Below are 26022 nucleotides of genomic sequence, written 5' to 3'. Positions count from 1 at the left end.
TGTCCAGTTTGCTGTCCTGTCCCGCTGCTCTCACCAACTAATTTTAGGGTGGGATTTTCTGTCATCTGCTTCCGCGGCGATTTGTTGTGGACAACGCGTCGTTCACCTCGCTGACACCGACTACATGCTTGACGACGACAATCAGAAGCCACTTCGTCTGGTCGCTGCGAAAGACATCGAACTGCCGCCACTACAAGAGCAAATTGTCAGCATTACGTCCAATGACATCTATCACGGGAATGTATTGGTCTCACCGTCACCACTTTGCGTTCGCAAAGGTATAGTTCTTCCGTCCGGTGTCGTTCGTTTTTGCAATGGCTCGGCACTTGTCACCGCTGTCAACTCTACACCGGAGAAGATCTTACTGCCACAGGGCACTACTGTGGCCCATGTTGCTGACTTCGAGCCTGTATTTGTCACGCCACTTCAGGCCATCACATCCAAAGAACCTTGCCTCGGTGAGCATGTTTCTTCCTCCGCCTTTACCACAGCTATCAGCAGCGAACTGACATATTCACAGAAGCAGCAGCTGCTCGCATTGTTACAGAAACATGCAAATTCATTCGACATTTGCTCGTCTAAGCTGGGCCGCACTAATACTACAGCACATCGAATTCAAACTGTTGGGACATCTATCGTACACCGCCGACCCTACCGCGTGTATCTAACTGAAAGAAAAATTATAGAAGAAAACGTTGCGGACATGCTTAAACGGGAAGTCATCCGTCCTTCATCTAGCCCTTGGTCGTCTCCCATTGTTTTGGTCCGCAAAAAGGATGGCTCTGTGCGTTTTTGCGTGGACTACCGGGCGCTCAATAAGATCACACGCAAGGACGTGTACCCTATGCCACGCATTGACGACGCCCTTGATTCCCTACAAGGCGCGGAATTATTTTCAAGCATCGACTTGCGTTCTGGGTACTGGCAGATTCCCATGCATGAAGACGATAAGCATAAAACGGCGTTTGCAACCCCCGACGGGCTATATGAATTCAACGTGATGCCTTTCGGGCTCTGCAACGCACCCGCGACTTTTGAGCGCATGATAGATACCGTGCTGCGCGGTCTGAAATGGAAAAGTTGCTTGTGCTACTTGGACGACATTATTATCTTTTCGTCAACGTTTCCTGAGCACCTAGAACGACTGGATCAAGTTCTGACGTGCCTTGCCGGCGCCGGGCTTCAAATAAACACTAAGAAATGCTCTTTCGCTAGCAAATCTATCAAGGTCTTAGGACATGTCGTTAGCAAAGATGGCATCCGGGCCGACCCTGACAAGATTTCTGCAGTCCTTCACTTTCCGCGTCCCGAAAAACCAAAGGAGCTTCGCAGTTTCCTTGGCCTCGCCTCCTATTTTCGCCGGTTTATACAGAACTTCGCTTCTATTGCTGCTCCATTACACCAACTACTCGTTTCGAACGTCCCCTTTCTGTGGTCTCAAGAATGTGAAACGGCATTCGAGCTGTTGAAGCGGTCACTCACGTCTGAACCTCTGCTCTGCCACTTTGACGAAGCCGCACCGACTATCCTTCATACCGACGCTAGCGGCCTTGGTATAGGAGCCGTTCTTCTACAACGCGACAAGTCTTCCCTAGAGAAAGTTGTTGCATATGCCAGTCGCGTACTCACCGCTGCTGAAAAGAACTACACTATAACTGAGCAAGAGTGTCTGGCTGTGGTTTGGTCGGTCCAGAAGTTCCGTCCCTATCTTCACGGCCGTCACTTCACAATCGTTACGGACCACCATGCCTTATGCTGGCTTTCTACACTGAAAAACTTGTCCGGACGCTTGGGTCGGTGGATACTACGCTTGCAGGAGTACGACTTTGACATAACTTACAAGTCAGGCAGAAAACATCGAGACGCCGATGCTTTATCTCGTTGCCCGCTTCCGACCACCCATATAAGCGTTGGTGAGAACTCAAACGCCACATCTACCAAAGTTCATACGCTCGCATCAATAACGCAACCCTTTTCGGACGAACAGGCAACATTTATCTCCCACCAGCGGTCCGATTCATACTGCAGACGCATGATGGACCACCTTTCGGGAGTTTCTCATCCACCAAACGCGCGACTCCGTCGTCAACTCCTGCACTTTAAGCTGGACAATGGGGTTCTCTACCGCCACGTCTACCACCCTGACGGTCAGCGCTGGGTTCCTGTACTGCCACGCTCTCTTCGACTTCAAGTGCTCGAAGCCTTCCACGACGACTTGACTGCTGGTCATCTTGGTTTTAAAAAAACTCTTGACCGCATTCGATGTCGTTATTACTGGCCTGGCCTTTCTTCTAGTGTAGCGCGGTACGTCGGTTCCTGCTACCCATGCCAGCGTCGTAAACTCCCCACGTCTGCACCTGCTGGACCTCTACAGCCACTTCCGTGCCCGTCAATGCCTTTCGAGGTTGTAGGTGTTGACCTTTACGGGCCTCTCCCCGTCACATCTGCTGGCAAACGATGAATAGTGACCGCCGTGGACCACCTGACACGATACGCTGAGACTTCCTCTGTTATTACAGGCTCAGCTGTGGAAGTTGCAGACTTTATTCTTCACGCAATAATACTGCGTCATGGGGCTCCTCGTGTACTGCTTAGTGATCGCGGCAAAGTGTTCCTGTCACAAATGGTAAATGAAGTACTCCGCGCTTCTGGAACTACTCACAAGACTGCTTCAAGCTACCACCCTCAGACAAATGGTCTTACAGAAAGATTTCACCGAACCCTTGCAGACATGATAGCTGTTTACGTCCAACCCGACCACAAAAACTGGGATACTCTTTTACCATTCCTGACATTCGCTTACAACACCGCCGTTCAGCGAACAACTTGCTACTCATCGTTTTATCTCGTGTACGGACGCACCCCGACTACCTTTCTCGACGTCTCCTTCTTTAGCAGCCATGGGGATTCGTGTCAGTCTTCTAGCGAAGAATACATTTCCCGCCTGGCTCAGTCTCGCCATCAGGCTCGCATCAATACTGAAGCGAGACAGCACGAGCGGAAGATCACCTATGACGAATCTCACCGCGTTGTGTCTTTCCAACCTGGTGACGAGGTGCTGCTTTTGACACCTATTCGCACTCCTGGTCTCTGTGACAAATTCCAACCACGCTTCATCGGGCCATACATTGTTTTAGAACAGACTTCGCCGGTTAATTATCGTGTGACACCACTCGTCGCCCCAACAGACCGCCGCTACCGCAGCACAGAGATTGTCCACGTTTGTCGCATGAAACCTTTTACGCGACGTTCCCCGTCACTTTGACTTATGGCGGCCAGGGTGTCCGCTTCCAAGTGGGGGGAATTAGTGTGGGCATTTGTTACTTGCATCGTCCTCATCCCTGCATGATCACAATCACCATCATCCGCTTGTCTCTTTGTCCTCATTGCCACTCTGGTTCATCATCATCGTCATCGTCTGTGTACTGGCTCTGCCCGTTCGTTTTGCGAGGTCTTGCCTCAATTAAACGCTGTCGCAACCCAGACTACCAAGACTTCATAATATTACATGTACCTTCAGTTATATGACCTTTCATGATGGTGCTACAACCCCAAAGTACATAAAGCATTGTTATTATATCAAAATTTTTTCACCAACCCACTCAGTAATTCATGCGTTTGCTGGACCAACGAAGTGTCCAGCCAGCAGGCTTTGCGTCTAGAGGATGCTGATTATCCGAGACAGCTTCTGGTGTCTCGGACAGCTTCTGGTGTCTGAGGGAATGTTGCATGAAGTGCGAAAAGCTAGTAAACCTGAAAGCAGGCAGGAAACTAGTGCACGAAAGAAAAAATGAATAGCAGTGATTTCTTACATCCACTGGTTGTCACACAACTCAAGAACACAACACTACGCATGGCGTAGTGAAACTGATGCTGTTCTCTCAGCCTCTATATAATAGACTGATCAGTCTTTGCTGTTAGCCCAAACCAGGGAGAGTATTTTTGCGAGTGAAAAAGACAAACGCAGGATTAAATTTGTTGAATGTGTGATGGCGGGCATCAGCGGCATTCCCTTGACTTGTGGAAAATGATTCGTTGGGTAATAAGTGAGATGCATGAATGATGCGATGCGTGAACGCAAAATAAAATAGGAGAAAATGCTAGAGATCGTTTTCTCGCAGAACATTGTAGACTGCATTATTGTTCTCCTATCTTTGAAAACAATAAAAGAATAGCTAGCAGCAAATGTCAAACTACTCATCCTAAAGTGTGTCCGCCAGCCGTCACTAGCACTTTCAGAAAAACATGTAACTTACCTGCGCAAGTTTTAAGATTATCAATATATATATATATATATATATATATATATATATATATATATATATATATATATATATATATATATATATATATGGGTAAGTTGTGTATACCTAAGGGCTCATTTTTCTGTGTTTTGACACGATATTAATCAAATACAACAGAAAATAATGCCAAGGAATGTATAGGGGAAGTTATTAGAACCAATGTTTTTAGAACATTATATTGGTTCTAATAACTTCCCTATACATTCCTTGGCATTATTGTCTGTTAGATTTCACTACTATTGTGTCAAAACACAGAAAAACGAGCCCTTAAATATACCATTCTTCCCCATATATATATATATATATATATATATATATATATATATATATATATATATATATATATATATATATATATATATATATACGTACGTACGATCTTATATTACTGTTCTTTCTTTATTCATGTGCTCACATGACTGTGACTCGCGAGACAAGTGCAAAAATATTCTCTGGTTTCTGAGAATAGGCGATGTTGGAAGTTAGTGCTCTGTCTGTCTGCATGTGCCTTTGTTCCTTGTTTTTTATGTGCGCTATACAAGGAAGCTTACTGATAACAAGCCAGAGTCCTCTTTCCGGGCTTGTTGTTGGCACGGGTCTATGAGCTAATTTTTCACTCCCTATTATTCAGCAACTGCAGCTCGAAACAGGGCACTACTGAAAGTTTTATGTCTCAGAATGACGATACGCTACTGATAGACGCCGTAGGAGAGTGCTTCGGCAATTTCCGATACCTGGGACTCATTAATATTCACGTCGGTGTTAATGCAGTTGTATAACATCAGCGTGAGCCGGCACTTATATAGAGCCTACGCACCATAGGTTTAAAGCGGCGCGTCTGATGACAGGGCAACCAAACTGGGAAACGACGCTTTCGTCACGCGAATCAATGTATATGTACGCAACTCACCACTGAGTACTTTTCCCTTCATGTTTCCTGGCGTATGGAGCACGGTGAGTTAGCAAGCACGCTGGTAGACTGACGCCTCGCTGAAGGTCGGTGTTTTTCCTCTGCACCCTCTCCCTCTCCCACATGTCTGGTGGCCATAAAAGATAACACTCAAATCAGTCTTAACACAGCTGCTGATAGTACATGAGCGAGGGGTGGGCGCCCTTTTTCTGCGTCGCAAACAGCAGACATCGCCTCCTGCCTAATACTTTTCAGAGTTGCTGCTGTACTACCCGCCATGGCGTGAAAAATTTCACTTCGGCAAGATAAAGGAACAGTCAAAAAGTGCCACAAACGTAGCCAGAAATTTTTTTTTGGGGAGAGGTGGGTTCACCGCGATTCAATTCTAATAACGTTGGAGTTGGATCGAACGGCAGGCGGGGGAGGGGAGTGGCAGCACAGGCATCAGCTTTCCTTTGTGGCGTGACTATCGGCGGTAGTTCGAGCAGATTGTGTACACGTATATCAAAATTATGATAGCCCTCCCCCTTCCTCCCCATTCGTATGCTTGCGAAGAGTGTAAGCAAAAGTAAAGTAATCACAATAAAAATTAACAGATTTGATTATTATGTGAGGTTTAGCGTCCCAAAAACACCATATGATTATGAGAGACGCCGTAGTGAAGTGCTCCGCAAATTTATACCACCTGGGGTTCTTTACCGCGCGCGCAAATCTGAGCACACCAACCTACAACCTTTCTGCTTCCGTCGGAAATGCAGCCGCGGCAGCCGGGATTTGATGCCGTGACCTGAGGATCAGCAGCCGAGTACTTTAGCCACTAGACCACTGTGGCGGGGCAAAGTTGGCAGATCCCAAGTGCGAATCGATGATATGCAAAGCACGACCGGCAAGGGTTGATATGTCACATTCAAAGCAGCACGACGTTACGGAGCGGACGTAAATCATGCTGTACAGGATCTCCATGTTATGATTAATATGTTTGCGCCTGAAATCAGTACTCAGTCGCTCATGCACGTCACGTAACACAACATGTTGTATATGTGAAGCTAGCGAAAATGCATCGAGCGTGCTATGAGCCTAGCATGTATACTGTGATGTCTTACGTGACACGCATGTCACGTGAATTGACGACGCTGAAAATCAGGCCGCAGAAATAATTTATACTTCTTCATCATTTGCAGTCCAGGTCATTCTGAATCTACCCCACTGGTAAAAGAAAAAGTCGTTCGGTTCTGCGCAGATCACTTGGACATAAGCCTAAACCTGGAGCATAATGAGCGTGCGCATTGTCTTGACTGACACAGGAATGGTCGGAACTTGATATGTGGGGTTTAACGTCCCAAAACCACTATATGATTATGAGAGACGCCGTAGTGGAGGGCTCCGGAAATTTAGACCACCTGGGGTTCTTTAACGTGCACCCAAATCTGAGCACACGGGCCTACAACATTTCCGCCTCCATCGGAAATGCAGCCGCTGCAGCCGGGATTTGAACCCGCGCCCAGCGGGTCAGCAGCTGAGTACCTTAGCCACTAGTCCACCGCGGCGGGGCAATGTTCGGAACTGCCTCATACTAACAAAATTTTTTTAAGATGAAACGAAATCGTTCGGTTCAATTGGCGCAAACTAAAAGGTACAAACTACGGAATTGACAAAAATTTATCTCGCCCTGTGCAAAACGTGTGTAAACATCTAATTCCATTTGAAAGGAGAAACTTGATCCCCTTTTCACTGAGCTACAAAACATTGTTCATAGTGTTCGTAAGAAGAAAAACAATACGCCATAGTGGGTCGTCATGGGCCATCTTTTTAGCTAGAAGCTTCGAGCGCGAGCTGCTTAACCTAGCGCTGTGATTCCTGTGTTAGTCGTTGCCGCCCGCTTTCAGTATCAATAGGCCTGCTGTTCAAATGCTGCTTACACCAAGAAACACAGTTTCAAAGTTGTTGAGGTGCTGGGTAACTCAACCTGGAACTCTGCAACAGAGTACAACGTGCCCCCCCCCCCCCACCCAGAAATGGCTGACGAATGCACCCAGCAAGATACGACCCAGCCTCCAATAGTCATCGTTCTCACGGCACAATGCGTGCGCGAGCCACCTTTTTTCCATGGTACCGTTGAACAAGACGTTGAAGATTGGTTGTGGGCATTTTAAAATATAGGCACGAGAACAAGTGGGACGATCTTTCGGAGCTGCAATATATGCCCTTCTACCTGAAAGAGGCAGCGAGTCTCTGGTTTAACCACTGCAACTCAGAATTCGCCACTTTGGGCAATTTTAAGCTACGCATTGTCGGTGTGTTCGGTCGGCCCGAAGTACGCAAGCTCCGTGCCGTATAGTGCCTCTGGGGACGCACACTGCTTCAGGTGGAAGGCTTCGCAAGCTGCATCGAGGATGTCCTCGATTCGTGCAAGCGCTTTGACCCTTCAATGAAAGGGCAGACAATATCAAGCACATGTTTTTAGGGATAGACGACGACACTTCTCTGAAGAACCCTTCTGGCCAGCTTCTCTGAAAGACCCTTCTGGCCGTCTTGGACGTTGGACGCTGGGCCTCCAAGAATTTGACATTAGCGTAATCTACGGATCTGGGCGAAAACACAATGACGCAAACGCGCTTCTTAGATCACCAGTGCGATCCAGCAGAGACCTGCCCTCAGAAAGTGACACTCCCATCAGTGCCCCTTCCATCACGAGCATGCCACCTGAGCAGCGTAAATACACGGAATGCATTTCTCCTTAACGTCTTTTTAACTTTTCCATGCCAGCATACCCACGTGCTCTTCATCGTCAAGCCACACACTTTGCAATAGGAGACGTGCTTTTATACTGAAAAACTGCAATGTGAATGGTCATAAATGGCTTTTGGTTATACCAAGGCATGTAAAATCTGACGTATGTGCGTATTTTCATGTTGGTCCTCAGCATGCTCACGCAGGAGCGCTGAAGTCGTATGAACGCCTCCGCCAGCGTTGCTGCTGGTACGGCGTGTACACCTTTGTCCAAAAATACATCCGATCCTGTTTATTGTGCAAAAAATGAAAGTAATTAGACCATTCACTCGGACTACTGCAGCCTCTACCATGTCTGGCACGTCCTTTCGACCATGTAGGCATTGACCTTTATGAACCTCTTCCTTTCACCACGGCTGGCAATTTGCCCCGCCGCGGTGGTCTAGTGGCTAAGGTACTCGGCTGCTGACCCGCAGGGCGCGGGTTCGAATCCCGGCTGCAGCGGCTGCATTTCCGAAGAAGGCGGAAATGTTGCAGGCCCGTGTGCTCAGATTTGGGTGCACGTTAAAGAACCCCAGGTGGTCTAAATTTCCGGAGCCCTCCACTACGGCGTCTCTCATAATCATATAGTGGTTTTGGGACGTTAAACCCCACATATCAATCAAATAAACAGCTGGCAATCAACGGGTAATTGTCGCCGTGGACCATCTGACGAGATACGATACCTTCAGATGCTGTTCGGGACATGACCAATGGACGCAGTCATCTTGCGATGACTCGTCCTGTGTCGCAGCGCATCACGCGAAACACTCAGCGTTAAAGTACGCGGGTTCTTATCTGAGGTCCTTCAAGAACTCTTTTGTGCATGCCGACAAGAGTGGCGGTGTGGCCTTTGTTACGAAGCGCGCCTCCGACGACAATACGAAGGGCGCCATGAATCTCACCGCTGACTCCACTGTTACAAAAGACGGCGACGCCAACACGGTCCCGAAGGCGCCACTGCTTCGAACTTCGCCAGGAAGGTCACCAGCCGTTTGGTAGCGTAGGTTTCTCAGCTCGCGACTGCTTCTGCCCAGAGCTGATAGACGAGCGGACGAGACGGCGGTGAGTTAAACAAGGTTTATGTGCAGAATATATATACAGAGGCGTTACAAATTCGGCACTGGGGCAGACAGTTTAGCGACTCGAAGAGCCGAGCTCTCTTCTTTGACACATAGGTCTACTGCTCGCGACGCGCCGCAGGGCTTTTTTTTTATATGCAGCGGTGGATTCTTTGGGTAACCAAATGTCCAACCAGAAGCGCCGCTGGTCGTGAGGTCAGAATCCTCCAATGGGGTCGCCGCTGGGCTGCGTCATTCTCATTAAATACGAAGCTGCTTCATGTGGCTGCACCCAAGGACGAGTGACGTTGCCACGCATTGCGTCAGACTCGCCAGACAGGAAGGCGCCGATTGCTTCGACGAGCTCGTGGGCTGAAGTGACTCACTAGGCGTGCGCCGCAGAAAGGCACCGCTGCGTGATGACGCCGTTGAGTTTTTCGCGCCAGGAGGGCTCGCGTGCCGGCCTTTACACAAATTGCCTTTTTCGGAGGCATGGACGTTCGCCGTGGACTCGCAGGCGTAACAGCTTGTCGTTGATGCATTTGAAATAAATTTATGTAGCACGAGGCGAGAAATGGACGCAGTAAGGAATAGTCTTAGAGGACAGAGCGCTACTAGCAACAACATGTCTATCTTCGACCTCCAAGCCACATTTAAGCCATAATCGTCAGGTGAGGAAGCAGATAAGCACATTTATTCAGATAAATGCACGACAATGTCATATACCTAAAAGAAAAAAAGAAACATATGACAACAAAAAACATCACAGATAAGATCAGGTATCACTGCGTACGAAGAAACCCCAGTTCCTTGGGTGACAATCGGTGGTGGTGGCGGTCGGTGGTGGTGGTGGGTGACAATCGGTGGTGGTGGCGGCATTACAACAAGTACCTGACCGCATCCTCTTCGTGTTACAGGCACATTGAAGGCGCCGGTGCTGCTTTCCCAGCTCGTCGAGGTGGACCGCTGGTTTTTCCTGATCCTTCGGTGTCGCCTATCGTCAAGCGGGACCGTCATCGCTGGAAGTTTCAACTGCCCACTCACGCGCACATGGACTGTCGCTGTGTCAAATCTACGTACCGCAGAAAACTACGCTGTTCACCGGACGCCACTACTGGACACGTGTCTGCAGCCACGTTTATAAAACGGCACACTTCACTCAGGTGGCAATCGGTGGTGGTGGCGGCATTAAAGCCACTACCTGATCGCATCGTCTCCGTGTTACAGGTTAGAACTTTACTGTCTTTACTTCTACGGTTGTTTTTGATGCTGTCCTGCTGTCACAACTGCCACCACTATTGTACCAGTGCATTATACTAGTGTACCGTGTACTGGAGCCGTGTACTAGAGTGTACCACATTAGCGCTATTGCACTGTCACCATGATGAGGGAATACGTAAGACTTCTTCAGGATTTCAAGGAAGACTTCAAAACAGAATTTCGATCGTTTAAAGAAGCTATGGAAAGAAACATACGCACAGAGGAACGCAAAGTTCACGGAGAGCTGGAGGAAATGAAGAGAAGCATGGAATTCCTCAGTAAGAACTTCGAGGAATCTAACCGTCTGGTTTCAACCGCTGTAAATGAAAACAAAGCTTTAATAAAACCGAACGAGGAACTTCACGAGAGAGTAAACCTGCTTGAGAAGAATCTTGGTCAATGCCAAGCAAACCTGGTCAAAGCCGAACAATATTCAAGAAACAGGAATTTTGAAATCAAGGGCGTGTTGAAATGTCCCAATGAAAGCATTCCATATGCCCTGAAGAAGTTAGGTGATGCTGTTGGCGAAGCTATCACAAGTGGTGATATAGAAGTGTGCCACAGAGTAAACACCAGAGACAAAAAGAACACTAACAATATTGTACAATTTCAAAGGCGCAGCAAGCGCGACCAAGTGCTAGAAAAAGCACGAAAGAAACGATTAACAAATAATCATCTTGGTCTGGCATCATAAGAAGAATCTCCGGAAGACCCACCAATTTACATTAATGAGTACCTCTGCCCACATCTCAAGAAACTCTTGGGAATGATTACTGCGCGCAGGCGTGAATGTGGGTGGAAATACGCATGGTTCAAAAACGGATCCATTTACGCTCGTCGAACTGACACATCACCTGTCCTGCTAGTTCAGCACAAAAGCGATCTTGACAACACCACCGCGCAGAATTTCGTGGCGTTTCTAGCCAACACTGCTGCGTCCGAACAATGGCGAACAGTGCAATTCTCCCAGCGCACGTTGCGCAAATTGCAGCAGAGATAAAAACCAGTAAATCGGTTAAACTTCTGCATATTAACGCTAGATCAATCAGATCAAAAAGTGATAACATAATTACATTTATTTTTTCTTGCAATACGGCGTTCAATGTACTTATGTTTACCGAAACATGGTACGATGATGACACTGAGCATCTTGTGATACCCGGGTACAACCTCTTCTTCCTAAATCGTAAAGAAACTAGATGAGGTGGTGTGGCCTTGCAAATTAATTTTTCTGGATTTCAGTTGATTGATGACTACACTGTTGCCACGGAATACTACGAGATTTCGTGCGTTAGGAAAGACTCCCAAATGTTTGGGGTTATTTATCGACTACCACATGGTAGCATACACAGGTTTCTTGGTTTTTTCGATAAACTGCTCTCATTCTTGAGCAACAATGCATATACCCTAACTATAGGTCGTGATTTGAATATTGATGTATTGAAAGATTCAGCGCCTGCTGTTGACTTGTTAATCACACTGCAATGTAATAGGTTTCGCAATGAAATCACTACGCCAGCCCGTGTTACCATTAGATCCACATCTTGGCTTGACCTGTTCATCACAAACACAGTAGCTGAAAACGTAATTTACCGCATCATAATCTCTGATTTGAGCGATAATCTGCCTATCATGCTAATACATGAACAGCAATCAACGTCTAAAAATGAAATGAAATGAAAACATACCGAGACATATCCACACGTACACTTGAGGATTTTAGGAAAAGACTTTTGCTCATTATTGGAGTGAGATAACGGCCCTTACAGACGTGAGTAATGCGTACGATAAGCTTCTACACATATAAACAGTGTTATTACGCTTCTTTCCTAGTTAAAGCATACCATGAGTGCAAGAGGGCTCGCAAACCGTGGGCCACTCGAGACTTGCTAAATTTAATCAACGAGAAAAACAGGATGTTTGAGGCTTTTTTAAAGACACGCAACAGCGAAACGCTGCAGAAATTTAAATGTTTCAGAAACAAACTGAACGAAGACATTTCGAAAGCAAAGGAAGAATATTTTAGAACAATTTTCGACAATGACTGTCTACGAAAGAGTGACGTAGTCTGGAAAAAAATAAATAATCTCTTGAACAGAAAGCCAGTATCAGACGCCGTTACTCTATGGTGGTTGATAATGTGTTACTAAGCGGGGAAACACTCGCGAACAGTTTGAATGACTTTTTTTTCCAGATATAAAACACGGATACTTCCCCGGTTACTTCTGTAGATGTTCCACGGTTATCACGGTCTTTCTTTTTTCAGCCTACTTCTGTTTCTGAGGCGATTACTCTTTTTTTACGGCCTTCGGAACAGTCGTAGCCCCGATGCAGACTGATTAGTAATCGAACCCGATAAGTACGTGCTAGATGTGATCGCTCCTTTTATCGCAAACATATTTAATAAAGCTATCTGATGTGGCGTTTTTCCAAGTAGCATGCGAGTTGCTAGGGTGACAGTAATTCGTAAAGGAGGCGACAAAATAACTTCTCCAACTACCGTCCAGTCTCGATATTGCCAGTTTTTTCGAAGGGCCATGAGAAAGTTATTACTACCCGCATCGATAGATTTAGTAGAAGATTTGTTCTTTCAACTACCTATCAATTCGGATTTAGAAAAAATCATTCCTCAGAGAACGCACTCTTGCTCCAAAAAGAGCTCATAATAGAAAACACAGAAAACAAACATTCACAGTAGGACTATACCTCAATTTTAGCAAAGCCTTCGATCGTGTCAATCATGATATTCTCTTACAGAAAATGGAATGCTATGGATTTCGGGGAGCAGAATCAGAACTGCTTCGCTCCTACCTAGACGAAAGACTTCAATTTACCGAAACAGGCACTCCCAGATCACGTCTCAGGCGTATCTCTTGTGGAGTACCACAAGGCAGTATTTCAGGGTCAATGCTTTTTTTGTTTTACATTAATGATGTAATACACTTAAACACCACTTGTCTGTTCATCAATTTACGCCGATGATTGCACTGGCTTTCTTAAAGGCCAGGAATTATGTAGCATTCCAGCTGAAGCAAGTACGCTCTGTTCGAAGCTGAATGACTGGTGCAAGGCGAACAGCCTTGTATTGAATGAAGCCAAAACTAAGTGTGTTATATATCGTGCTCACGGCGCGCTAGCTGTAGTACCTCAGAAGCTTGTCCTAGGTCTGTTCACTGTTCGCATTGAAAAATGCGTTAAAATACTTGGCGTCATCTTCAACGAGCACATGTCATAGAATGACCAGGTGCACACGGTTACGCTGAAATTGGCTAAGTCTGTAGGACTAATTAGCCGTCATCGACACACAGTACCAGCTAAACTAAAGAAGTTACTTTACGATGCGCTTTTTATTTCCCACCTATGTTACTGCTTCCTGGGATGGGGTAAAACTACAGCCCTTAATATGCCAAAACTGAGCGTGTAACAAAAGAAAATGGTTCGACTTATTTCAAATGCTCCTTTGCTAGAACACACCACCCCTTTTTCCAAACAGCATCAAATTGTGAAAATATCGGATCTATATGCTTACTAATTGCTTTGCTGCTACAAAAAGGCAGCACTCGGGAAATCGGACACACTTCTTAAACTCGCGAACCTTACACAAAATGCGATGTCTTATCATGTCTGATATCAACCGCCTTGGCACATTCTATTCTCACGCACACACTATGGAACAAAACGCACCCGACACATTGTCCCAACAACACTAAACTATTACGAAATGCAAGGAACAGATGTTTTATTCCACAAAAAAAAAGAAATTAGAAGTATGTTCCGATAACAAACTTGCCTTTTTCAATATCGGAGTATACTCCTTTTTCCTTCATTACTCATATGATGTATATATATATATGAATCATATGCGCAGGCATATCAGTTTATTACATAACTGCGCATTGTACATTTTAATGTACTTGAAATGCCCAATATATTTCTTTTCATTTTTTTGTTTTTTCTTCTCTGGCTTTGTTTTAGTTTTTGTTTTGTTTTTCGTCCTTGTTTTTCTTTTCGTCTTTTTTTCTTTTTTCTTCGTTACTTATCTTTACGGAGTGTATACGTAGGTACACCTGTAGTGCACCTGCGCCCGTAGTGATTGCACTATGATATCAATGTGAAACTGTTTAGCGAGTATTATTATCCATTTTCCCCACCTTTATCAGGTGCTGTACCCTGTCGTTTCGCCACCGACGGATGGCTGGGGCTTTGCCATGCTGTCATTGGACAGCTTTTTTCCCGGCCACCTTTGTTCACCGTAAATGTTTTGTTTTGGTCAAAATAAAGTTATTTGATTGATTGATTGACTGATTGATTGATTGAAAGCGCTTGAAGCCTTACTGATACATACATCTCCAAGAGCATAAATAAGTTCGGCTTCTACGATTAACCGAGTCAACTCGTCTTTATGCCGACCAACAATGATTGTACTCTGGAACAAAGGCCGGCATCCACACGCGTGAATGTGAAGAGCGAGAAAACCTTATGGCGGCAGTTTATCCGCCTTGTAATTGTGTTCTCACAGTCGCTCATTCACACACCTACTGGTTTGGCCGACATATATTTTCCCACAAGTGAACAGAATAAGATAAATAGGGAACGAAATGCACTCCACAAATTTATGTGTATGCCTTTTTGTGCACAACACCCTTTCCCCACGCGATGGATTCGTCAGCACACACAATTTCCCAAGTTTATCACGTACTGAAAATTGCACCCTATATTGTCCCGAAGTGCCACTTTCTTTATGTTATGTGACAGCTGGTGAACATATGTAATTATGGCCGTGCGTTTTAATTGCGCCTGTGAATCGACATGAACATTAGATTTGCTTGAACTTCCACGAATCCTTTTCAACTCTTGTTCCACAACTGAAACTAAAACATGATCCAGATAGCCCGATCCTTGCAAACGTGTGATCTGAATATAGAGAATCTGCTTCATAAGGTGTTTACATGACTTGTTCAATGCGTATCTGAGGCAAGTCGTCGCGATAGCTCTCTTGGTTAGTTTGGAATGACAGGAATGAGATTGGAGTAAAGCTTTCTGACCACGCGGAGCATAGCACCAGCAGAGCTGGTTGTCAGAACACTGAACACTTAAATTTGAAAACCTTATTCGTCCGTCGCTAGGCCATTCTGCTGTCACTTCAAGGGGCTTAAGACCATCACGAAACACATTCAACACACTAGTACTCTCACTTTGAAAATTTCCCCGCGAGCTGTCAATATATATAATAAAATCATCTACATACCGAAACACTTTCCTAGCCGTCGTCGCTGCAAGACGATATGCCACAATTCTCTCAAGTTCTGCCAGGAACAGATTGCTCAAGACCGGCACGATGCAAGAGTCGATACATATACCCTGCTTTTGCAAAAGAATATCATTGTTCCATTTGATGAACGTCGATGTAAGATAAAATTACAACATGGTGAGTAAATTATGAACGGATATACCTGACTCAGAAGAAAACTTAACAGCACCAAATTCATCAATGCTACTTTCAACATTTTATAGCATTTGCGGATTGGGGAGGGAAGAGTACAGGCCTGTCTTGTCAATCGTGAAGGCTATTAGCCCTTCATTTTCATGAGCTTCCATGAAACTTAAAATACTATCGGGACACTTGCATAAAAACTAATCTCACACTTCGAGAAAATTAAATTTGTCTAACAAAAAAGCAGCGAGTTCTTTCTGCCAAGTACCCATTTTCGAGACTATAACTCGAAAAGGAGTGTTAAATTTGTGAGCTTTTGCATTAAAAATACACTGAGGCTATTCTTCTTACTTTATTGAACACTTTTTATAGTTCAAACTACGTTCTTGTTTTTTTTGCACAATTGGATAGCCTTTGCTTTTACTTTGTTCAATGATACGCCATTGTTAACATTAAACACCCTAGAAGTAGCATCATTAGCTTTTTCAAAGAAGCATGAGCGCGAAAAAAATGCAAAGGCACCATCCTTATCTCTCCGCAAAACAGACACGAATCATTGTCCAGGTACGACAAAACACGCTTAACAGGAATGTGAGAACAAACACGTTTACAACGCTAAATGGCGTCTACTCCTTTAGAGGTAATACTTTCTTTCTCTCCTTCAGTCCCACGACGTGCCACCTGACGAACGCAGTGAGGAGTTCGGGATTTGTCTTCTCTCTTTGAAGCCTGAACTTCGGCCCTAACTCTGGTACTTGAATGACTTTATCAGGAAGCTGGAGGTATTCAAGAACATGAACATGTCCCTTGGCCTTCCGTCGAACAAGGGTGACCCACTCACGAAGATAGTGCATCTGAGGCATCCAAAGAGCTTCAGTAGCTTGCCCAGTCAATCACAGGTACCCTTTCAGCAGGAATTCAGCGACAGACAAATTAAAGGAATTATGAAGATGTGCACAAAGACAAATCCTGTGCAGGCAAACTTTGCGATACAATTCAGCGCGTAAAATCTTGAGAATCCTTTTACTATGGCCAAAGGAAGGCAAAAAGCCTCCGAACGCACGCAGGAAGGAATAGACTGAGAGGACTAGTAGCACTGTGTCCTCTCAGTCAATTTATTTCTGTGTCCATTTCTCGCCTCACCCTACATATATTTCTTTCAAATGCATCACCAACAAGCCCAAATCACCACACTTGTCGACTACATTTCTCGTACAACGGGCCACTTTTTCTTTGTTCCCCAAGACCCAAGCTGTATTGTAGGCTTCATCGTCAACGCGACGTCCAGGGCACGTACGCTCAGTTTCTGGATCCGCAAAGGTATTATTTCGGATAAGGCCCTCGCGCTGTGCGGGTGCTTTTCGCCTTCCTTTGGCCATACAAGGATTATTCTCAAGATTTTACACGCTGAATTGTATCGCCAAGTTTGCTTGCACAGGATTCGTCTTTGTGCACATCTTCATAATTCCTTCAATTCGTCTGTCGCTAGATTCTTGCTCAAAAGGTGCCTGCAATAGGCTGGACAAGCTACTAAAGCTCTTTGAATGCCTCAGGTGCACTATCTTCGTGAGTGGGTTACCTGTGTTCGACGGAAGGCCAAAGGAAAAGTTCATGTTCCTGAAAACCTCCAGCTTCTACATGAAGTCATTCAAGTCCTTGAGTTAGGGCCGAAGTTCGGGCTTCAAAGAGAGAAGACGAATCCTGAACTCCTGACTGTCGTTCGTCAGGGAGCACGTCGTGCGACTGAAGGTGCGGAAGAAAGAATTAGCTCTGAAGGAGTAGACGCCATTTCGCGTTGTATACCTGTTTGTTTCTCACATTCCTGTTAAGCGTGTTTTGTCGTACCTGGACAATAATTCGCTGTTTGTTTTGCAGGGAGATAAGGAAGGTGGCTTCGCAGTTTTTTTTGCGTTCAAGCTTCTTAGCAAAAGCTAATCATGGTATTTCTAGGGTGTTCAATGTAAAAAATGGCTTATCATTGAACAAAGTAAAAACAAAAACTATCCAAATGTGCAAAAACATGATGTAGTTGGAACTCTAAAAGGTATTCAAAAAAGTAAGAACAATGGCCTCGATGTACTTATAATGCAAAAACTCACAAAGTTAACATTACTTTTTCAGTAATAGTCTCGGAAATAGGTACATGGCAGAAAGAACTCGCTGCTTTTTTGTTATACAAACTTAATCTTCTCAAAGTGCGAGATCCCTTTTTAGTCAAGAGTTCTGATAGTATTTTAAGTTTCATGAAAGCTCATGAAAAAGAAGGGCTTATGGTCTTCTCAATTCACGTGACAGACCTGTACTATTACCTCCCCAATCCACAAATGCTAAAATGTGTTGCAAAGAGCATTGAGGAATTTGGTGCCGTTAAGTTTTCTTCTGAGTCAGGTATATCCGCGGATAATTTTCTTACCTTGCTGGAATTTTATCTTACATCGACGTTCATCAAATGGAACAATGATATTTTTTTGCAAAAGCCGGATATATGTATGGGCTCTTGCATCGCGCCTGTCTTGAGCAATCTGTTTCTGGCAGAACTTGTTAGAATTGTGGCATATTGTCTCGTAGAGACGATGGCTAGGAAAGTGTTTCTCTACGTAGAAGATTTTATTATGTTTACTGACAGCTCGAGGGAAAATTTTCAAAGTGAGAGTACTATTGTGTTGAATGTATTCGTAATGGTATTAAGCCCCTTGAATTGACAGTAAAATGGCCTAGCGACGGACGAATAGGGTTTCTAGATTTAAGTGTTCAGTGTTCTGACAACCAGATTTTCTGGTGCTATGATCCGTGTGCTCAGAAAGCTTTACCCCAATCTCATTTATGTAATTCCAAACTAACCAAGAGAGCCATCGCAACGACTTGCCTCAGATACGCATTGAACAAGTCATGTAAACGCCTTATGAAGCACAGCATTCATATTCAGATCACACGTTTGCAAGGATCGGGCTATCTGGATCATGTTTTTGTTTTAGTTGCGGAACAAGAGTTGAAAAGGATTCGCGGAAGTTCAAGCAAATCTAATGTTCATGTCGATTCACAGGCGCAATTAGGACGCATGGCCATAATTACGTATGTTCACCAGCTGTCACATAACCTAAAGAAAGTGGCACTTCGGGACAATATTAGGGTGCTATTTTCTGTACTAGATAAACTTGGGAAATTGTGTGTGCTGACGAATCCATCGCGTGGGCAAAGGTTGTTGTGCACAAAAAGGTACACACACAAATTTGTGAGTGCATTTCATTCGTTATTTTATCTTATTCTGTTCACATGTGGGAAAAATATGTCGGCCAAACCAGTAGGTGTGAATGAGCGACTGAGAGAACACATTTACAAGGCGGATATTCTGCCGCCAGAAAGTTTTCTCGCTCTTCCCATTCACGCGTGTGGGTGCCGGCCTTTGTTCCAGAGTACAATCATGGTTGGTCGGCATAAAGACGAGATGACTTGGCTGATCATAGCAGCCAAATGTATTGATGCTTTTGGAGATGCATGTGTCAGCAAGCCTTCAATTGCTTTGTCACCCAATTAACTGTGGTTCCATCGTACGCAGTGATACGTGATTTTATCTGTGATGTTTTTTGTTGTCCTATTTTTCATTTTTTTGTAGGTAGATGACATTGTCATGCATTCATCTGAATACACGTGCTTATCTGCTTGCTCGCCTGACGATAGTGGCTTAAAAGTGGCTTGGAAGTCGAAAATGAACGTGTTGTTCCTAGTAGCGCTCTGTCCTCTCAGTTTATTCCTTCCTGTGTCTGTTTCTCTCCACGCGCTACATAAATTTCTTCCGCAAGCCATACGGTTCCGCGCACCTTCACTCTCGACCACGCACAAATGAATGGTCTAGTGGAGCGCTTCAATCAAGCCTATGTATGTTAAGTCTGAACAGTCAAACTGGGATGTGGTGCTAGGATTTGTAACCTATGCATATAATACCAGGACGCAGGCTTTTCGCCTTGCTTTCTTCTATACTGCCGTGAGCCATGCAGCACTCTTGACATCATTTTGCCGTTTCACCCAGAGGATTCCGAATTCAGCCCTGCTTCTAAAAATTGTGTACCAAGCTAAAGAGTGTCGCCAGTTGGGACGATCATCCACATCGGGCAAACAAGCCGTCAGAAAACAGCACCATGACTGGTACCAGCTAGGTAAATGTTTCGCCGTAGGCTGGCTCGTCTGGCTCCGACTGCCGTTCCACTCTCCTGGCCTGTCCTCCAAGTTTGCCCCAAAGTACCGTGGTGCTTACCGCGTCGTGGAGCGTCACTTTCGTATAACATAAGTGATCGAGCCAGTCAGCCCACCAATAAACAGGTGCAGCATTGGTCGCAAGACAGTTCACGTCAGTCGCCTTAAGCCATATCATGAGACCTTCTTTTTATCATAACCTTGATTCGCCAGGAAGGCTTCCCTTTGTCGCGGGGCTGTTTTAAGGAGGAAGGAGAGCAGTACGCCGTAGTGGACCATCTCTTTAGCCCGAAGCGTGAAGCGCGAGCTGTTGGCCCTAGCTCTGTGATGGCGCCCGCTTTCAGTATCAATAGAACTGCTGTGCTCACACCAATAAACCCTGTTCCGATAGGTTTGACTAAATACATCTACGACGAAAACACAAGATCTGTAAAGAATACAAATAGGAATCCTCACGTCAGCCTCAAAGAACCCGGCGTCTGACAACGTCGCATGACCCTACCACTATTTCTTCAGAAATGTATACTAACATACGTGGTTTCTTACCGAAACGGGATAACATATCTAGTATAGTCCCTTCATCCGGATGTAGCCCAACAATACTCGTCGAGACATGGCTAACAAACGGTATTTCTCATGCGGGTGTCTTTGATGATCTACCCGGCTTCAATTTCTTCAGCAACGACCGCTAGCATTGCCAGGCTGGCGGCGTGCACATTGCGGTTAGTTATAAGTTGCCCTGTTCGGTTGTTTTAAATAAAGTTACCTTGAAATGTTATCGATGCTCCTTTGCTAAATGCTCCAAGAAGTGTGTGCCTTACTTTGTGTGTGTTACCATTCCCCTCCAGCAAATAGCGAACTTACTGATTAACGGAACTGTGTACTAGATACGTTATAACAAAAATATACACTAACGTGCATGTTTTGCTTTTCGGAGACTTTATTTGCCTCATATTCGATGGAATGACAATTCAACGTCATCAAAATGCTAAACCAAAAGCAATTTATCGGATGCTTGTTTCAAGTTCAACTTACCTCATGGCGGAAAGTACACGTGTCACGCAAGATTGATTGATTGAATTGTGGGGTTTAACGTCCCAAAATCACTATATTATTATGAGAGACGCCGTAGTAGAGGGCTCCAGAAATTTAGGCCACTTGGGGTTTTTAATGTGCACCCAAATCTGACCACACAGGCCTACAACATTTCTGCCTCCATAGGAAATGCAGCCGCCGCTGCAGGGATTTGATCCCGTGACCTGCGAGTCAGCAGCCAAGTACCTTAGCCACTAGACCACCCCGGCGAGGCACGCATCGCGCAGGAGTCAGGCATCATTCTAGAGCTCATTTTAACTAACAATCCTTCCAGTTTATGTACAATGACTGAGCTTAAAGAAAGTATTGACCTCAAAGTGATTCATGCAGTAACTGCTTTTGCTTTTCGAAACGTGAATCATAGGATAAATTCATACGTTTGTATGGCAGGGGTGACTACGAAGCGGCCAACAACGAGCTTGTATCCTTCTACTATCGTCTGTTCCGCATTCTACAACCACTGATTTCTAGAAAGTTGGCAAATATTTCAGCACAAACTTACTTAACTTGCTTCTACACTATATATTCTTCCAAATGTCCCGGCAAATCATCACAAAAAGTATAGGAACCGCATGAAACAAGAAGAAAAGGCTATTTATCTCCGCAAAACGTCACGATTCTCCTGTGACGTGAAGCAATCCTTGTGAGGCAGCAAAAACTACCTTTAAGCTGTTAGTCGCGCAAAACGTTCTTTCTTCTCTGATCCCTCCTCAAACAGTATAATAAATAATAACCCCCTCCCCTATATTCTAGAAATTTCGCGACCCAAGGTACCTGAAACTATCATCCACAGACATCATAATGAATCAATGATCACTGAACAAGAGTGTAGCCGATGGGTTTAACGTCGCGTTTTCATCTGTCTTCACAAGAGAGCTTGCCACTCCTGGTACTATACCGAATGCTCACCTACACTCAGTCATGCCACCCATAAGTTCACAAAACATGGCATAATACCAAAAGTCGAAAAACTGAAGTTATCATCAGCTTCCCGGGAAGATGGTATTGATTCTGAACTGTTAAAAAATACAAAACATGCGTGTGCATTTTACTCGAAACTAATCTTCGCTTAGTTTTTTATCATGTTCATGTACTCCTATATACTGGAAAAGCGGGCAGGTCATACCGATTTCCAACTGAGATAATGAAAATGTATTCCTTATCTACATGTCAATATCTACTACAAATGTACCCTGCAAAGTAATGGAACACGCAAATAATACACCCAAATTATTCGCTTCCACTGCTAACTTCTGTCAACCTGTTCAACATCGCTTCCGCAGAGATTTATCACCCAAGACTTGCACGTAAACCTCAACAGAAACAGTCAGGATGACACTATTTTTCTCGATTATGCAAAATCATTTGACAGGTTTCCTAACAAAAGGCTGTTACGAAATCCATCCGGTTTGAAATTGCCCCCAAACATTCTGAACTGAATTAATGAATTCCTCTCTAACCCTCATCGGTCAGTGCATGTCACTAATTATAAATCCGCACCTCTCCTCGTAATGTTTGGCGTCGTGCAAAGAAGTGTCCTGGGTCCCCTACTTTTTCTTATCTACATTAACGACTTTCCCATCCATGATTTTTTTACACCCGTCTGTTTGGCGACTATTGTGCCATATACCGCGTAAATAATAATTACTCTGACGAAAATGCCCTGAAAGACGAGCTTAACAAGGTGCAACACTGGTGTAACGACAGGAGTGACCCTTAACTCTAACAAATGTAGGGTGTTTTACAATCACGCGTCTGTGATTGGACCACGTCGTGAAGGTATCGACGTCCTCGAATGTCGTTAGAGGACTGCACTGCTCACATGTTGATGAGTCGCTGCATGTGAGCCTGAATGTTGATGTCTGTCTTGGCAAGGCGTTGTTTTAAACTGTTCAAAGTTTCGCAATAGTAGCTTGCCGTTACTGAAAGTCCCGCGATAGCCACTTACGCGTCTGTGGTCAGGACCCAACGTAGATAGGTGAATCGGTCTACGTTGGTGAGTCCACTGTTGTTGTGGATCAGTTATTAAACTGTTCCCCAAAAAGGCATCCAAAAGGACGGTTGGCCATAGAATTTCAAGAAGTCAATTTTCGGATGTTAGGTGGCGAGCTGAGGCGCGCGTTGCGCGGATTCAGTAGTTGATGTCTGTAGTATACAGTTCTAACGCTCTTTCAACCACCGTATCCAATACTTGAGTTTCGCTGACTTGGTTAAGGCCTGATAGCTATATTCTACAGCCAGGGCGGACTCTGCCCCTGCTGAGGTGGTTGATAGCGGGGGGACGGTGTCAGTGTCGGTCACTCTGAAGTTGATGTGAAGCTGCTTGAGCCATTCGTTGAGATTACAAAACTCCTCTTCCGTTACGCTGTCTTGAGTGAGCTTAGCTTCTGCCTCGCTGATAAGGTGGGTAATTGAGCTCTGTCGGATGTACGCTTCAGTTTGAGAGCTTCCATGTTGCATTTACACGTTGAGCAGCTCTAAGTCGGTACATTGAATCGGTAATCACGAAGGCGATTACCTTGCGGCCGTCGATGTGGTTGCCTGTTCCGATGCATTTGGCACCACTTGCGGAAAATCGAGCTTCTCGCTGTGTAGAAAAGGGAGTGTGTCTTTTTATAAACCGCAGCCCTAACCCACGGGTTGCTGCTTCAGCGCGTGATTGTTTTTCTGTTTTGTTTTCCCGCAACATATGGCACGTGCCAACATTGGAGAATTTGCCAAGAATGCGAAGTTTAGTCTTAGAAATGTTATTTTAAAATTGGTAGATAGAATGCCTTATAAACCTTCTGACAACAGTTTTGTACAACTTGGTCCAGTTTTACCTTGTTGAAACGCTAAAGAATTTTCAATACCAGGTTAAAATGGTACTCGTTGAGTAGCTGTAACAAAACTACACAAGACATCAAAGGCATCCCTGTGGCAGTATCTTAAGCCAGAGGCACCGAAACTTAAAGCCTTTTCCACCGATACGGTTAAGCCTACTTTTGAAAGAGGAATCATGAGAAGTCGAGTTCAATTATGAGAGTATCTTCGACAAGACAAAAAGTATTTGTTGTATCCTGCAGTACTGGTTTCAGTGTTTAGGTTGGCAACACTATGCCCTTGTGCTTGTATATTGTTAGGGTTCGGTAACGTAGACACAGCGGCAATAAGGCGAAAATGACTTTAATAAAACGCAGCTACGGCATCAATGCAGTCTTGTAGCACGCGCGCGCCTAGGAACGTTTACGAAACACTTTCACGACTAAATCAACGTGTATCATAGGGCTGCCAGATTACTTGCTGTTTCACATCCACCCCCCCTTTTTTGTAAAACGCTCAATTGGCTTTTAACATCACATCCCACCCCGTTTTTTTGTACTTCATCATGGACTAAAGCATTGCCTGTTGACGTGCCATGGTGTTGTCCCAACGTTCTGGTGACACTTTATTTGACGTTGCTTGACGTTCTCAGTGCTTGATTCTCACTTCTTGCGCCTCTTCTGCTGCCGCTTCTCGCACAAATTGAGCGGTGACTTCCTCAAAGTATAGTCACCTTTGACCTTGATGTGTTTTTTTTCAGAGCGCAGTAGCATTTTCGCGTCTCGGGAGCCCCTTTCGTACAGTACATTTAACACTACTTAGGTGCTTCACCTTTTCCGCCTTCATCTCGGAATCACGGACAACTTCCTCCTCCTTTTCGACGTTAGGCTGCACATCTGTACCAGTTGACAGGTCAGTGAATTCAAGCTTACTGCAGACAACGTAGCTGTCATGGTAGAAGGCAGCTACACCCTGTGGTGCCTTTTCTGTTTTCAGGTTGCTTGGAGTAACGAGGCTTTCTTGACTGAGCTTGTGTTTCACATTCTGGGTTGGCTTAGCAGCTATTTTGGTGGCTTGTTTATTGCTCTTGCGCTTACGATCTGCAGGTATTTTACCTCAAAGAGTCTCAATACGACGGTTGAGACACTATCGAAGTTTATCCAGAGAACTGATAAGTTCCAATGGTACTCAGTGGATACTATCTTGATATCCCTTTGTTTCTTTATTTGTTGTTTTTTTTCAATTCCCTGGCATGCAGCAGCTGGCTTGCTGTCTGGTACAGTTCCTGTTCTAGCTGTGCCGTCTTGGTGACCAAACTTGGAGCATGAAACACTTGGCATAGGTGCTCCATGAAATCGCGATCTTTTTTGCCATGATTGAGGGGCATATGGCGATGCACACGGCACAAGCTGTATGGCGTGTTCTGTCCCTTTGTAAACCCCAAATCATTGTCACCAGAAGCGAAGAGGTCAACATGCTGATGCCAGACGTGTTGAACTGCCATAATTTCTTCTTCTCGAAGTTGTGGACCTATGTGAGCGTCACGTAGCTTGCTCAACGTAGCATCATTTGTGCAAAGTGTTGCTGCCTTTGCTTGAAGTGGCTGCTTTCTAGGCAAATCTTCATTGCGTTTGAGAGGTAACCACAAGGGCTGGTTGTTGTCCGGCAATGACAAAAACTGCAAGTAGTCTGTGGGAAACACAGCTTGTTTAAAAGGAGACTCAGAACTACTTGTCTTCACAACAGCATTGGACATCCGTGGTAGCACCTTTTCCAGGCATCGCATGACAATACCCGTGCCACGGTGGTCGATCTCTGTTGAATGAGGCGGTTGGACAAGGAGCTGAGCGCGGGCGGCCTCAAATCAAACCTCTATGAGAATTAAAGGCAAGTGGTTTCTAGCCAGAACTTCGTAGTCATTCGTAGGCGCACGCGCGCCTACGAACGACTACGAAACGGTGTCATGACTAAATCAACATGTAGCACAGGACTGCCAGATTACTTGCTGTCTCGCAATATAATTGTGAAATGTCTGATAAAAAGGCAGTACATATGCGGCCGCTACCAGTGGTGTGTTCGTTACATTACTACTTCACTTCATTGGCAACTAGTGTTTGAACCCCGTATGATACTCCGCCCAGATGGCTTTCGCCGGCATCGCCACACTGGATCTGTTTCTTCCGACACCAGGTCACC

General features: G+C 45.0%; 1 protein-coding gene across 3 annotated transcripts in view; it reads right to left on the bottom strand.

The window, feature by feature from the left end:
* Positions 1-5313, bottom strand: part of LOC119173552 (N-acetyltaurine hydrolase) — a 258004-nt gene extending 252691 nt beyond the window's left edge. For all 3 annotated transcript variants that reach the window (XM_037424359.2, XM_075896417.1, XM_075896418.1), the window contains exon 1: positions 5215-5313. In XM_037424359.2, the coding sequence (XP_037280256.2) occupies positions 5215-5236 (22 nt within the window). In that variant the 5' untranslated portion in view covers positions 5237-5313. The remainder of the gene's footprint in view (positions 1-5214) is intronic.
* Positions 5314-26022: the final 20709 nt, after the last annotated feature.

Source organism: Rhipicephalus microplus, chromosome 5 (genome assembly GCF_043290135.1).
Source record: "Rhipicephalus microplus isolate Deutch F79 chromosome 5, USDA_Rmic, whole genome shotgun sequence".
Taxonomy (NCBI): Eukaryota; Metazoa; Arthropoda; class Arachnida; order Ixodida; family Ixodidae; genus Rhipicephalus; species Rhipicephalus microplus.
This window is presented reverse-complemented; position numbering and strand designations above follow the sequence as displayed.